This window comes from Physeter macrocephalus, chromosome 8 (genome assembly GCF_002837175.3).
Source record: "Physeter macrocephalus isolate SW-GA chromosome 8, ASM283717v5, whole genome shotgun sequence".
NCBI lineage: Eukaryota > Metazoa > Chordata > Mammalia > Artiodactyla > Physeteridae > Physeter > Physeter macrocephalus.
Genome location: NC_041221.1, coordinates 117370109 through 117386743, shown reverse-complemented (window position 1 = coordinate 117386743; position 16635 = coordinate 117370109). Strand labels below are relative to the sequence as shown.

Genomic DNA, 16635 nt, shown 5'->3' with positions numbered 1-16635 from the left:
AGCCAAAAGGGACCTTAGAGGTCTTCAGATTGCTTGAGAGATGGTGATTTCTGCTCTCCAGCTAACTCAGAGTGGCAGGGAAACAGACCAGCCTGCGGAAGGTGTACTGCTTTAGAATTTAGAAGAAAACCGTTTGGTGCTCTCATCTGGCCTAGATGGGGGTTTGCTAGTCAAAGAAAGAGATCGAGTCAGAGGAGGGGGTAGAGGCACCCTGAGTTCCTATTCCATCACTTCCCAGAGGTAGAAAGCTATCCAGAAACAGCTTTCCACTCACAGTTGGGCATGTGTTGGCTCTTAAACAATAGAATTTGATTTTGAGGAGCTACATCTCGTGAAGTAAATATGGGGTTTCTGGGACTAAAGACTATCAAGAAAACCCAAGTTATCAGCAAAAAAGTAGCTCCAAAGTGAAGGCACTAATTCTCCCCCTGGCCTTTTCTCCAACATACCCCTAACAAAGAGCCCTTCAAGAGATCTTGGTCAGCCGGCCTAAGTAGCTGTGGCTGTCCTGTGCAGGAACCACTGCCTGGACATGGGAGGGGGACCCCCCACCCCAGCTCCTGAGCCTCTTCCAGAAGTGGAGCAGAGAGCTCTGACTTAGGGATGCTACATATTTACTAGAAGAAGAGCCACACATTCTAACCCAGTTGGGGACCCACACTTTTTACTTCCTTGTCCTGAAGCAGAGCCCCCCCTTGACATCACAGCTTGAACAGTTATCCTCTGGCCACAAAGCTAACTGGCTCTTGTGCACACAGGCTGGGTCATGGACATGCCCGGGGGCTCATTTCTTGAGGAGGAGTGTCGTATGAAAGAAATAATTCAGCTTCAGAGAGCAGCCAACCTGAAATCTCGCCTCAGTTCTGCCTTCGAGCTGGGAAGCTCTGAGCACCATACCCCTACTCACTCTGAACCCCAGTTCCTTTTCTTAAAGGTAGCAATACATGAATAAGCCCTACCAAGTTAATAGGGTTATTGTGAGGATCAAGATAGATTAAGTGGGAGAGTTATCCAAGCACTGTGAGGGACACAGTAGAGAGGATGGCCATTTCACTTAGGTGGGTCTATTGGGGCAGCTTCGTGTCTGAAAAAGAAGACAGATTCTAGTTTGTTCAGGGCTGCTGAGGTCACAAAGCAAAGGGGACATCCAGGCTGCGGAAGTACTGCTTCAACTTCTGCCAAGATAGAGACCATTACACCTGGGTGTGAAGCCCAAGGCACACCTGCTTCTCCTCAACCTAGCTGGAAGCTTCTGGTCAACTCTGGAAAAGGCACATTCCCCACCTCTATACAGTAATAACACTGCTGGAATTGAAACTTAAAACTGAATTTTAAATATTCAACAAAAGTCCCTGATAGTTCCTTTCAGGTAAGACTCCTTTGCAAATCCTTGCAAGTGATGCTACCACCAAGTCAGGCTTCTGGGAGCTTGATACACCCACCAGAACAACACCCTGCATATATTTGGTGCTCAAAAAAAAGAAAAGTTTAATTCCACAAACTTTTATCAGACATCTACGTGCTAAGCACTGGGGGCAGAGCTGAGGACCACCTCTCTTCCATTAGGGAAACTGAAGATGACAGCACTGCACCGCTTGCCCCTTTTTGTTTGTTGTACCACCAGGAAAGGCTCCATTTGGATGTTACGCCATGTTTCCTTTCTGCCTGGCTGAGTCATTTTTGCTGCCAAGGCTCCAGGACCTTTTCTGGCAGCAGAGAGCTGTAAGAACTACCTGTGAGTGGGCAGGATGTGAGCTTGGGCCCATTCATCCCCCTGCTTGTCCAGCCACTGGCTGTGTTGCACTCTCTTTCTCTCTCTCTCTCTCTCAGACACACACACACACACACACACACACACGCACGCACGCGCGCACGCGCGCGCACCCGCTCTATAATTGGCCAGCTTCCTCCTCCTGTTCTTGGAATAGCACCGAGACAAAAAGCAGTGAGCACGAGTGGCTTGGGCTCGCCAACACTATAATTCAAGACAAAACCCTTGTAATTCACCAAATGGTGGGGTTTTTAAATAGGCTGGATTTCAACACCCTGTTTTCTAAAAAAGAAAAATAAAACCCTGCCCAAGGCATTGCTCTTCTAACCGACCAAGTGACGTCTGAGAGCCGGGTACCCCAAAGACACGGATTCTGAACTCCAGCCTTCCAAGGAGTCACATTTTTCAAACGATTGATTTAGGAGAGTGCTCCAGGGGCATGTATTTGCCCACTCAAGGGTCTCTTTGTTTCACTATCTTTAATCCTAAGGAAATCATTTAAATGCAGTCTCTTCATGGGGATTTCCACCCAAGGACAACTGACCCTGAGCCAACTTCAGACCTCATGACGTGCCTCTGTCTAGGAGCAGGGTATGGACGGCTGTGAGGAGACAGGGGAGACAGGCACTGTTGGGGGGAGGGGGGCCCGCATTTGCATAGTTCCTTTACAGGGTCGGGGTCCCCACTCAGGAGAGGGCCCAGGGGTGGGCGGTGGGGAGGTCAGGAGGGGCCCCTGTGAGCGTCTCAGGCCTTACACTTCCACAGACCTCTTGCCCTGGGCCATCCAGAAGAAGCACACCTGTCACAGGCCTGCTCCCCCTCTGCGCCCCCTCCTCAGGGTGAGGACATCATAAATTGTAGGCACCAGGGAGCAGGAATGCCCTCCTCAGCAAGCTTCTTTATATGCTCCCCAGGGGGAAAGTGTCCCAGGGCTGTGTTGGGACAGACTTGTGGGTAAGTGCCTGGTGGTGCTGGGAGCAGGGTACACTGTGTTTCCTAAACATGGCAGCTTGGGACGCCACAACCAGGCCCCCCCACCCATCCGACCTCTAGAGGAGAGGCAGTGAGGGTGCCTTAGAGTTTCAATTTCCCCTCCTTGACTAGTCTGTCATTGACCTGGCAGAGCTGGGCCAGGAAACCATCCTTGGGACCGATCTCACAGTTCTTCCTAACGGTGCTCAGGGCAGACTTGACATCCATCTTCTGACTCACCACAAGATGCGCGATGACAAGAGTTGGGGAGCGGCTGTAACTCTCACAGCAGTGGACGAGCACTTGGCCGTTCTTCTGAGCCAGGGCCTGGTCGATGAAGTCCGCCGCCTTTTCAAAGTAGGTGCTGAGGAACTCCTGTGCGTCGTTGGCCTTGATGCCCAGGTATATGATGCCAGAGTCCTTGTAGAAGTTGGCATTGGTATTGACGTGCATGAAGGGCCTGCCCTCAGCCACATTCAGGACGTGGGTGATGCCCACTTTCTGTAGGCTGGGGATGTCTTGAGCCACAGATGCACTGCCCATATAGATCCTGGGGGTAACCTCGTTGCAGGGCTGGCTTGGGAGGCTGTAGCAGCCTCTGCCATCCGAGAGCAGGTCGTTGAGATCCTGCACCGAGAGCCCGAACAGGCCCGACAGGCAGAAGCTGGGCCCTGCCGGTTGACATTGTTCCAAAGCTAGAAAACTATGACCACAGGGTAACTATGCTAGAAATCAATAAGAAAAACTAACTTAAAATATACAATTGTTTGGAAGTTAAATAATACGTTTCTATACTGGAGAAATTAGAAAAAATGTGAACTAAATGACAATGATAATGCAACATATCAACACTTGAGGTATTCAGTTAAAATTATGATTAGAGGAAAATGTATAGCCTTAAATGCACATCTTAGAAAATAACAAAGGAAAAAAAAAATCACAATGATTTATGCTTTCATTAAAGAACTTTGTAAGGAAAGAGCAAATCAACCCCAAAAATGTAGTACAGAAACAATTAACATAAGAAAAAAATAATTTAAACATTAATTAATTAAAATTTTAATTTAATTAAATTAAAAAATTTGACAAAGCCAAAAATTGATTATTTGAAAACACTAATAAAGATTAAAAAAAAAACCCAACATATTACCAATTTAATGCACCAAAAGAAGATTTTGCTGAAGGCTTTACAGATATAAAAAGTTAATAAATTAAAATTATGGAAAGTTTCATACCAATAAATTGAATAATTTAGATTAAATGACAAACTACATAAAAACCACAAATTACCAAATTAAAGTAAAAGAAATTAAAGATAAGAGTTCCTTATCTATTAAAGAATTTGAATCCAGCATTAAAGTCATTCCCATGATGAAAACTCCAGGCTTAGATGAATATACTGGTGAATTCTTCAAAACATTTTAGGAATAAATTAAACCAATCTTATACTAACACTTCCAGAAAATACAAAGAGAGCACATTTACCAACTCTTTGATTAGATAAACAAAAATCTTGATACCAAAACTTAAAAGGGATGCTATAAAAAACAAAATTTGCAGGCTAAGTTTTCTCATAAATAAATGCAAAAATCTTAAACAAAATATTAGCAAGACAAATCCAAGAATATATAAGAAAGATAATATACCTCAAATGAGTAGGGTTTTTCCATGAAAGGAAGAGTGATTTAACATTGAAAAAAAATCAATGCAATTTACCCTATTAATAGAAAATAAGTGAGAAAAATAATACCATCATCACATTAGATGCATTTGATAGAATTCAACATCCATTCATGATAACAATTCTCAAAAAATTAGGAATAGAAAGGAACTTCAATAACTTAATGAAAACTATCTTGGAAAGATCCTACAATAAATATCTTAATGATGAATTATTGAAAACTTTCTATTGCAATCAGGAATGAGCCAATGATGCCTGTTATCACCACTTGTATTTAACAGTTTTGGAGTTCCTAGGCAGTGAGGTGAGACAGTTGAAAGAAATAAAAGGCACAAAGATTGAAAAAAAAGGAAAAAGGAAATAAAACTTCCATTATTGGCAGATGGCATGTTTTTTCATGTAGAAAATACAAAAGGACCAAGAGCCAAATTATTAGAATTACTAGGTGAATTTACTAAAGTCACTAAATTTAAGGTTAGTATACAAATATTAATTGCATTTCAACATATCTGTCTCAAATAAAGAGAAAATTAAATTTAAAAAATGATACCATTTACAAAAGCATCAAAAAACTTGAAACACTTAAGAAAAAAACAACTAACAGGTATGCAAGACTGCTACTCTGCAAACAAGAAATATATTGACAGAAATTTTTAAAAGACAATAGATAGAGGGAAATCTAAGTTCATGGACTGGAAGACTCAAAAAATCATGTATAGATTTGTTGCAATACCAACTAAAATCCTAAAAGGTTTGTTCATGAATTCAACATGCTTGCTGTAAAATGTGTATGGAAATCCAAAGGGCCAAGAATATGCAATGAACTCTTGAGAACTATCAAAACTGAAGGACTTATACTATGAGATATTAAGACCTATTATAAATCCATGTTAATTAATTCAATGTAGTTTTTGCACAATATAAACCAATTGACCAATGGAATAGAATAGTCTAGAAATAGACTCACATAGATGTGGTCACCTAACTCATGTCAAAAGTAACATTTCAGCGCAGTGAGTTGTGGCCAACTGGATATCTTTATGGGAGAAAAAGAACCTTTGCCTTTACTGTATTCCACACACATATAAATCCTAGAAAGATTGTAGATTTAAAAGTGAAAGGTAAAACAATAATACTTTTAGAAGAAAACATAGGAGAATATCTTTATGACCTTGGAGTAAAGAGCACTTTATTTCTTAAACAGGACACAAACGATATTTAAAAATAAATAAAATGTAATAAATTAGATGACACTACAATTAAAGTATCCTGTTCATCAAATGTTATCAATAACTCTGAAGAATACATACAGATGGTCAAGTGCCACATGAAAAGATGCTCAACATCACTAATTATTAGAGAAATGCAAATCAAAACTACAATGAGGTATGACCTCACACCGGTCAGAATGGCTATCATCAAAAAATCTACAAACAATAAATGCTGGAGAGGGTGTGGAGAAAATGGAACCCTCCAACACTATTGGTGGGAATGTAAATTGGTACAGCCACTATGAAGAACAGTATGGAGGTTCCTTAAAAAACTAAAAATAGAGCTACCATATGATCCAGCAATCCTACTCCTGGGCATATATCTGGAGAAAACCATAACTTGAAAAGATACATGCACCCCAATGTTCATTGCAGCACTGTTTACAATAGCCAGGACATGGAAGCCACCTAAATGTCCATCAGTGCAGGAATGGATAAAGAAGATGTGGTGTATATCTATCTATCTATCTATATACATACATACAATGAAATATTACTCAGCCATAAAAAAGAATGAAATAATGCCATTTTCAGTGACATGGATGGACCTAGAGATTGTCATACTGAGTGAATTAAGTCAAAGACAAATATCATATATCACTTTCATGTGGAGTCTAAAAAAATGGTACAAATGAACTTACTTACAAAACAGAAATACAGTCACAGATGTAGAAAACAAACTTATGGTTACCAAGGGGGAAAGGGGGGACAGGAGGGTAAATTGGGAGATTGGGATTGACATATACACACTACTATATATAAAATTGATAACTAATAAGAATCTACTGTATAGCACAGGGAACTCTACTCAATACTCTGTGATGACCTATATAGGAATAGAATCTAAAAAATAATGGGTATATGTGTATGTATAACTGATTCACTTTGCTATACAGCAGAAACTAACACAGAACTGTAAATCAATTACACTCCAATAAAAATTAATTAAAAAAAAATAGGATGTTGCTAAGATGCTAAGTATGACATGTCATATAATAAAATGTATTTGAATTTTTCTGAAAAAAGTTATCGAGTGAAAAGGCAACACAGAGTTAAGTATTTTTATTGTGTGTATGTATATATGGGTATGTACCTGACAAAAAAACTCATTCAAAATATGCAAAGTATTCCTACAAATTAATAAGGAAAATACTATCAAACTAGTATAAGATATATAAAAAACTTGAGTAGGCACTTCACAACAGAAAATATCCAAGTAACACATACACATATGAAACAGAACTCAGGTAAAGCACAAGGAAATACACACTAAAATCACAATGAGTTAACTTCACACCCACCAGAACATCTAAAACAAAGAGTGAGACAAAGCTAGGTATCGGCAAGATTATAAAGCAACTAGAATTCTGATACTTTGCTGGTTGGAGTATAAACTGGTATAACCCATTTGGAAAACTACTTGTCAGTGTCTAAAAGAGCTGGAGACATGCATGTTCTGTGATGCAGATATTACGCTCCTAAGTGCAATACGTAATGCAAATGGAAATGCATTTTTCATATAACAAAAGAAACGTACAGGATAAATCCCACAAATACACAATTTTAATACTGAGAGAGAAAAAAAGACAAAAGAGTACATCCTATATGATTCTATTTTTTAAATTTCAAAAACTTTAAAAACTAATATATGGTATTGGAATTTGGGATAATGGTTAACTTGGGGGTTTCAGGAGTCCTGGTAATGCTCTATGTCTTGATCTCGGGGCTGTTTACATGGGTGTGTTTATTTTATAAAATTCATTAAACCCCACCTGAATTATTTATACATTTTATAAGTAATCCTTCAATATATTTTACAGGGAGGAACTTTTATTTATGGGGCAGGGGGAGAGATAGAGAGGGAGAGAGAGGAGGTGGGGGGGCAATGGGGGCAGGGGGAGGAGATTAATAATTTCTGGTATACTTGCCTTTAAAGTCATTACACACTAGCTGAAATATTGGGAAAATTCTTATGTGGGTATTTGAAAGGCAGATGCAGTTTCTCCTTGCCAAGATTAGGCTGTCACATCTGAGGCAACTTTCAAAACTATTTTGTACTGAAAAGTTGACCAGTTTACCAATTTTTTTAGTTTCTGGCAGTTAGAAAATTCTCAAAAGGTATTAATTATTTTAAATTTGGGGGTTTTGTTTCTGCTTTGGTTTTATTTTGTTTGTTTTGTTTTGTTTTAATATCCGGATACACTGGTATGCAAAATCCTCAAAAATGATCAACTTACAAAACACACATGATTAATGATAGGTACATATTCAATCAAATTGTTTTTGACTCCTGAGAACTTGACTTCTAAAGTCAAGGACCAGTGGGTTGCACAATTGTACTCTACAGACTTTGAACAATAATTATTTTTATTTTACTTGAAATACTGTAATGAAATAGCCATTCCTCTGAAAGATACAACATAAACTTCTATACTGAGAAACTAAAACTCATCCACCTTCATTTTCTACTTCATGACAGATTTTCCATTACAGGAAAAGCTGGAGCAAAACATCTAAACTTATTTATCTCCTCCCACTTTTTTCAGTGACAACATATATTATTTTCCCTTTGTCTCTCAACAAACACAAAGGACTGTTGAATTTACTGGAAAATAATTAAGATGAATAACATTAAAAAGATATAAGAACATCTCCAACTTATTCCTTTTACTAATAAAAAATACGATTCACAGAGTCTCACTTCCCATCATTTTTACTGCTTACTATCACCTAGGAGGATCAAATCTAAAAGCTGATTATAGAAAATTATTTACAACCTTTGAAACCCTAAAGGAATCTTTCAAGCAATTCTACCACCTCAGTACCTGACAAACCTCTCTGAATGCAAAAAAAGAATTAAAAATTAACAACAAAAAAACTGTCTTTAAAGCTAATCTGTCACTTGATTTGACATGAGATTATTCTCTCAAGTCCAGGAATCCATGTAAATTCCCTCCACGCATCTCTAGGCAAAGTTCCTCTTCCTTTTTACAACTTCTAGGCAATAAGTATTGAGGCATACATCAATTCTATTATTAAAGGCTCTGCAAAGTAGTGCTATACTAAGGAGGGAAAAGCAACATGTTGGGGTTATGTGTGCTCTGTACTATGGAGGTTGCATGCTTGTCCCAGCCCACTGATGATAATGCTCTGCCCTAGGAATGCCCGCAGTACTCGCCTGGGGCCATGTTACCGGGAGAAAAGCCCACAGATATTTCCTTACCGAGGTCAATGTTGTGGCTGGGCCGGCCCTTGTGGTTCCTATGATGGTTACAGAGTGCACTTTAGCAAAATACTATCAGGGAAATTTGAGGAACAAGATTTATTATCCACAAATCCTGAAGGGTACACAGCATGCCTGAAGACCACACAAGGGGGAGGTTGAGTAGGGGGAGAAAAGGGGTGGGGGGGGGCAGGGAGAGTGAAAGAGAGAGAGAGAGAATGAACCGGGAGCTCTACATTTATTTGGGTCTAAGAGCAAGGTGTTTAGGATTTCTCTAGGTCACTCATTATTGGCTGATTTGAAGCATGAGAGGAGGAATGAGCACACAGGAGCCTGGAGATGGGGTCACTCAAGCAGCCAGTTACCTATGTCACCCAGGGCTTTCTGAAAGGGAAACTTCATGAAGTGGGTGGTCTAGTTCTTTATCTGGTTGTCTTGCTAGTAGCTGTGTCATACAGTTGGTAATATGTTTATTCAAGATGGAAGTCTTTTGAACTGGATGCCTTGGCAACCAAAACTTAGTGTCAGGCACTTACACCAGAGAGATGAAGCCCAAAGGAGATACTGCTTGTGTACCTTGATGAGTATATTTCAGGTATTTCTATTTCTTTACCCGTAAAGTGGATATAATAACTTAAATATTGGTATACTGTGGGGGAGGTAAGATTACATATGAAATAGCTTAGCAAAAATGACTGCAATGTATCTTACACAATAGGTGAATATTCAGTGTTAGCTTTTATCCTCATAATAAACTATTCCAGTATTTAGCAGCTTAAAACAACAAACACTGATTATCTTACCATCTCTCATGAGGATTGCAGTCAAGCTGTCAGCCAGAGCTGTAGTCAACTCACAGCCTGATGGGGCTGGAGAATCTGCTTCTAACTAACTCACGTGGCTGTTAGCAGGCCTTGGTTCCAGGATGGCTCCTGGACTAGGCCTTCTGTTGAACACAGAACATTCCATAAAGTTTTAACATGACAGATTGCTTCTCCCAGAGTGAGAGATCCAACAGAGAGTGAGAGAACCATCAAGATGGAGGCTGCAGCGTCTGACACACATAATCTCCTAAGGGACATATTATCACTTTTGCAGATTGCTAACAGTCACGCAGCAGAATCCTCACGTGCAATGAAGGAGGAGACTACATGAGAAAGTGAATATCAGGAGGTGAGGACCATTGAAGGCCATTTTAGAAGCTGACTCATACAAACAATAATTGTTTATATTATACCTCATAGTTATTATACTGTTTATTGAGCATCTTAGTGTTGTGTTTTTAAATGTATTAATTCATTAATTCTCACTCTAACCCTATTAGATAGTATTGTAATTTCATTTTTCAAGTAAGATAAAAGAAAATTTTAAAGGCATATTATAGCTAATAAGTGGTAGAACATTATGAAATGTAACAATCATCTAGTTAGTGTTTCACAATGATATAAATTTAAAAAGCAAATTTTTCAAAAGTGATAAAGGATTTCAGAAATGGTAGGCCTGCCTTGTGTAATTAACTCTGATTAAAAGTATGATATTTTGCTAGTAAAATAAGATTCAGCCACCATTTCAGCTATTACTTCAGCCAAAGAAATTATACTATGCATGAACTATTTTTTAAATATCTATATATTGTGGAATACTTTTATGGATAGTATTTATAAATATTATATTTAAACATATTTATCTCTCACAATTAGTATTTTATGTCTTTCCTCTGTCCCCTGAATTGAGAAATACTTGTATCCCTGTCCTCATTTTTATTGTTTTCATTTTTTTAAATATATAAACCTATCCAATTACATAACATTCTTCTATTTCCTAATTACATATTATCACTATTTTAATGGTGTATAAAGAGCAGTAGTATTCTTCAGGGAAAATATCCAAACTCAGTTTTTATCTGTGTACAGAAAGAAAATAATTACCAGATATTAGACATTGTAAAAACCTCTATAATTCAAAGTCCTGAGTTTTATCTTATAATTCTACTGTTTTCTTTCATGCAGCTAAAAACAAATTATTCTTCCCTAATTCATCAAAGAATTTTTAATACCAAAATAATTTTGAAAACTAATTCCTATTAAAATTTCTTTCTGAGTTTATACCACTAAGATGAGACCCACAGGAATCCATAGAGCCTGTGAAAGAGGTAGGAATAAAGAGGAAATTAAGAAATTGGGTATCACAAGCTAATCACCACAACCTACCATTGCTCATATTGCTTTGCTACTGCTTTTATTTCATGTCATTTTTTTTTCATTTTTTTCCCTTTCAGAACTAAAGAACTTCTCTTTAAAGAATACATAAAATTTAAGTAACAACACTTGTATTTAAGTAACATTATTCTTTCCACATCTTTCTCACTCCAACTAAAACTATCAAAATTCATCCATATCTTTTGATATAAAGATTAGAAAATGCTCTGCCTCCTACTACTCTACCTTAAAGTTAAATGTGAAGAAAACTAGGAGCATAGCCCAAAGAAAGCTGACCCAAGTTATAAAGCAGAACATATTTATCCAACTATGCTGCAAATACACATGTCAATTATGAACATCAGCGTGAGTTTCCTAATTTTTGTTGTTTTAGTTTTGTTTTTTGCGGTACGCGGGCCTCTCACTGTTGTGGCCTCTCCCGTTGCGGAGCACAGGCTCCGGACGTGCAGGCTCAGCAGCCGTGGCTCACGGGCCCAGCCGCTCCGCGGCATGTGGGATCTTCCCGGACCGGGGCACGAACCCGTGTCCCCTGCATCGGCAGGCGGGCTCTCAACCACTGCGCCACCAGAGAAGCCCGAGTTTCCTAATTTTTTACGTCATCTAAACTTCCCAGGACGAATTTAAACCACACTTATGAAGGGTTCTAAAATTTGAAGGGCTTTTGTTTTTTAAATGAGCTTGGAGTAAATATCTTAAGTCTTGGAGTGCATCAAATGTAGACAGTAAAGCTACTACAATCTAGACTGAAATAGACTGCCTCTGATATATTCCTCGTATACCAAAATTCCTCTCAGTGTCTGTTACTCTGCTGTTACTTTGAAAGTACCATATCAGGATTATTCCCATCAGATTGTTCAAGATGGAGGCTATTATTGTTTAGTCACCCTATTTCACTCATCAACTTTAAAGTATAAGGCCTAAATAAAAGCCCAAAGTAGCTTTGTGACCTCCCCCAAGATAACGGAACTTGAAACACACAGCAGAACTTGAAACACACAGCATTTAAATTTCTATGAAAGAGTTTCTTGAGTATCAGTTGAGTTAGCTGAGGAATAGTTCTTGGCCTTCTTTGGAAAAGTACCTAAGAGTAAATAATAAAATTCATTGACGAGATTTGAAATATTTCATAAAACGCTGAGTGGAAGTGTGAAATGGACAATTCTTCTGGAAGACAATTTGTCAATATCAAGGACCTTAAAATTTTACATCTACACCTCACCTAGTTTTAGAAATTGGTATAAAAATATGACTAACACTAATTCTACATAGTTTATTTTTATAATAATAAATAACTAAATTAATCCATAAATTATGTTTCCATATGTTAGAATATTTTTTGGTCATTAAAATTATGTTTCATCAATTAATATTTAATTACTTATTAAAATATTCATGAAAAGGGGATAAAAGTTCATAAACAGTATATTTTAAATTCTGTTTAAAAATATTAGTGGTATTTTGTGTGTATACACACACACTATATATTTATAAACATTAGTAAATGATAAAATATTTTGTCCAGATTTGAAATATTTTGTAAAACATTGAGTGGAGATGTGAAATGGACTAATCTTCTGGAAGACAATTTGTCAATAATATCAAGGACCTTAAAATTTTATATCCACATCTCACCTAGTTTTAGAAATGTATGTATATATATATATATATTATATACATATATATTAGGTATGAACATATGTATGTATGTATACGTTTCTTTCTCTGTCTCTCTCACACACACACACATATACACACACACTGCTCATTCCATCACCATAATGTTAGTAATTTGAGATTAGGGAATCATGTAACCCCAAATCTCAAATGGAAACAGCTGTATCCATTCTACTTAAAGGCCTTCACTACATTTTATAGTTAAATTGCAAGCAGCCAAACTGGGAAACAAATACAAATATTCTTAATCTCTAACATTTTTGTTTAATATACTTGGATATGAAAGCCAAATTAATTATGAGAAATGAATGCTCCCATTTTCTCAGCTTGAGGTCCATTTTAAATATAGATATCTAGCCACACATATTTGGGTAAGTTAAAGGTTGGCCTAGCTACTTTTGTTACAGTAATTCAACAAAGGGTAAATGTTGGAGTACCATGGAAACAAGGATATATTTAATTCTATATCCTGATCAAACCAATTTTGAATCACTTGTTATGCTGACAAATTTCCTTCAGACATATGGAATTAACTTAATAGATTTTCAAATATCATTTGCCCTATAAATCCATTAGTCATTTCACAGAGGTTTAAACAGCAAAATTAGTAAGCATTCCTTGGCATCATTTATATAGAATGTGATTTGGAAAAACTGGTCCTACCTCGTCCATCTTGTAGTGATAAATTTCTAGTAAAGAAAACATCCAGTAAAATTCATTTATAACAATGGCTTATAATGAAAAATGGCAGCCCTAGGAAAAAAGTTCCGAAGAATGTGATTTCTGTAACTACAGAGCTACTTCTATGATATTTAACAATGCAACCCTTCATTACCTTTCTCTACCCAACCATTCTAAACTGAGTTGAAAGTGAGAATATCCATCATTAAACTTTCTTGGAACTAGTGTCATTGACCTTGACCACACGCACAGTTGAAATCCTGAACTATATGGATAATAGGGACATTAAGGTGAAATAAATGTCTTTCTTTTCAGTTCTTTGGTTAACGTCTAGATATCTAACAACATGGCAGCTGTTGATCCAAACAGAATTTCAGAACAAATCTTGCCCTTTAGCCACTTGACAGCAAAAAGTAATTAGGCCCAAAGTAGGTATAACTGTCCCTTACCTCAGTGAAAAAGAGAGAGAGGAAGATTAAGATGGAGTTAGAAGTGAGGTGGCTCTCTAACTATCATAAATAACCACATTTATAAAGATAACATATCAGGTCACTATTAACTGCAGTGATTCAATGTCTTATATAACTCAATACTTTGTTAAAAACTTTAAATAGATTATGAAAAATTCTCAATTTCCAAAAAGACAATAAGCCACAAGTATGTTATTTACAAAGGTATTGCTCCATTAAATAAACACTATAAATGATGACAACCTCCAGTGCATTCAATACAAGCCTATATGAACCTCAATGTATAGAAATCTATTAGGAAAAACACTGCAAGCTATTCATCATGTGTAAGCACATTTCTCTTTAGGAAGTACATTAAAAATTTAATCTTGGACAACCAGAAATGGTCTTTCTCCACCTCCCTAACCCAGTCAACACCTGAGGCAAATCAGAATGGCTGCTAAGCAATGTGGCTCACATTTTTAGGGTGATTTAAAGAGGTCATTTACCTGGACACAGTCCAGAGGCGAGGAGTAGAATGAATATTTTGGCTGGATAGATGAAGAGAAGAAAGAGCTGATAAGATAGTTTGAAGAGATAGATTTTCTGCTACAGTGGAAGAGTTTAAACAGCACAGAAGAGATGAACCATTCTTCTCCATTCCTTCTCTTGCTCCCTTTATCGTAAGTTGGACACACACGTACAGTAGATTCTGATGGACGATTTTAGATTTGTCTATGTTTGCCACATGATATCTATAGTATTAAAATATTACAAAACTTTTCTGCAGTTTACCCAAAGATAAATTATATTAAATATTTGATATATGTCATTCAGTACTGTTTCTATTAATGTACAGAATGTGTATCTAATGGTTCACAGATTTGGAATCATGTCCTATATACAATTGTGTATTCACTGTGAGCAAATAATGAGCATTTTCCTATGGGATATTCTCCTAATTTTAATTTGTGTACAGTAGTCTACAGTATTTCTTTACTGGGCATTTAGGTCATTCCCCACTTGCACTATTAAAACATTCCCGAACATTCTTTTGTGAACTAATTTTATTGTTTTTATTTTACTTATTCTAGCTTTATTCTTATAAGAAAGAAATAAAGAGTCAATATATTTTAAAATTGTTTATATATTAGTGTTTTTCAATCGTGGCTGCACATTGAAATTATTTGGAGGAGCTTTCAAAAAATATTGGCAGAGTTTCTCTTGCTTTTTAAAGTTCCCCAGGTGATTCAGGTGTGCAGTCAAAGCAGAGGCTGATATGTATATTACCAAATTGACATCCTTAATCTTAATACTAATTCACATTCCTCCAGCATTATAAACAATTGTCCACTCTGTCCAACACTGTATTGTTCTTATTTGAATCTTTGTCCAATGGGTGACAATGGTATCTCATTATCATCTTAATTTGCATTTTTGATTTCTAGTGAAAGTGAACATTTTTCAAATATACTACCCATTTATAATTTTCCTTTTATGAATTGGCTTTTAATATTTTCTGCCCATTTGTTCAATTGCAATATTCAAGTTTTATTATTGTAAATAATCACCCATGAGAATTAAATAATTATTTTGCCAAATAGAGCAAATTTGTCATTTAGCTTTTAATTTTGCTGATGTAGTAGATTATATAAAGATGTAAACTCACTAATCTATTTTTATAGTTTTCTATTATTCCTATCCTCATTTAAACTAAATGTCAACTGATATCACTATACTTCTTAAAACTAAGATAAAACCACGCATTGAATTCATTTTCTTAGTCACCTCAGGCTCCAGTTTCCACTGAATTAGTTCAATTTAATGATCATCTTACCATCTCACTCAAGCTACTGTTGTTCTGAACTATATTTACCCAGACCAAGTACACGGCCTCTTTCTTCAATTTATTACAAATTATTCACACATGGTAATTTTGTGTACAAATTTGGGGAAAACCATGTGACTAAATTCAATGTTAGATGTTCCTCTTCTTAAAACTCTCTTGGCTTTTTGATGGATTACATCTCCTACGTGGATCTAACTCTTCGCTCTCCTCTAATCCACAGATCATTTTCTACAAACACCAAATTAATATTAATGCAGAATTGCTTAAATACTTCTTTTGTTGTCTTAGACCTGACTAAGCCCTACAACTTTGTTTTGGTCAGAGTGGACTACGTACTGTAACAAACACTTCCCAAATCTCAGCGGCTTGAGGCAACAGGTTTTTTTGGCTATGATCAGTAAGTACTACGGTAGAGGTAAAAGGGAGGCTAAGTTCAATTGTTTAGGAACCCTGAATTCTTCCATCTTGTGTTTCTACTATCTTCTTTGCTTTCAAACCACAGAGTTCAAAAGAGAGAAAGAGAGCTTATGAAAGGCATAAATGCCCTTAACTGCTTTGGTCTTAAAATAACATACATCACTGACACACGTATTCAGTTAACAGGAAATAGTGATATGGCCCCATCTAGATACAGTGGGGCCTGGATATGTGGTCTAAGTGTGCTCAAGTGAAAGAAGAGACATGAACATTGGTGGACAGTAGCAAATCTCACAGGCATATTAAAGCATTTTCCTAAATAAGTAGGGTTTCCTCTAGAAATAAATTCTCATCTCAGATGTTAAGAAAACTGTTTGTATGCTGCATTGAAAGACATTCAACACTCTGAGATCAGAAAAATATTCAAC

General features: G+C 36.9%; 1 protein-coding gene across 1 annotated transcript in view; it reads right to left on the bottom strand.

Annotated features, from left to right (window-relative positions):
• Positions 1-2845: 2845 nt before the first annotated feature.
• The window catches only part of LOC102986915 (dual specificity protein phosphatase 3-like), a 37210-nt gene continuing 23420 nt past the window's right edge, over positions 2846-16635 (bottom strand). The window contains exon 2 of the mRNA XM_055086900.1: positions 2846-3414. Within this exon, the coding sequence (XP_054942875.1) occupies positions 2846-3414 (569 nt within the window). The remainder of the gene's footprint in view (positions 3415-16635) is intronic.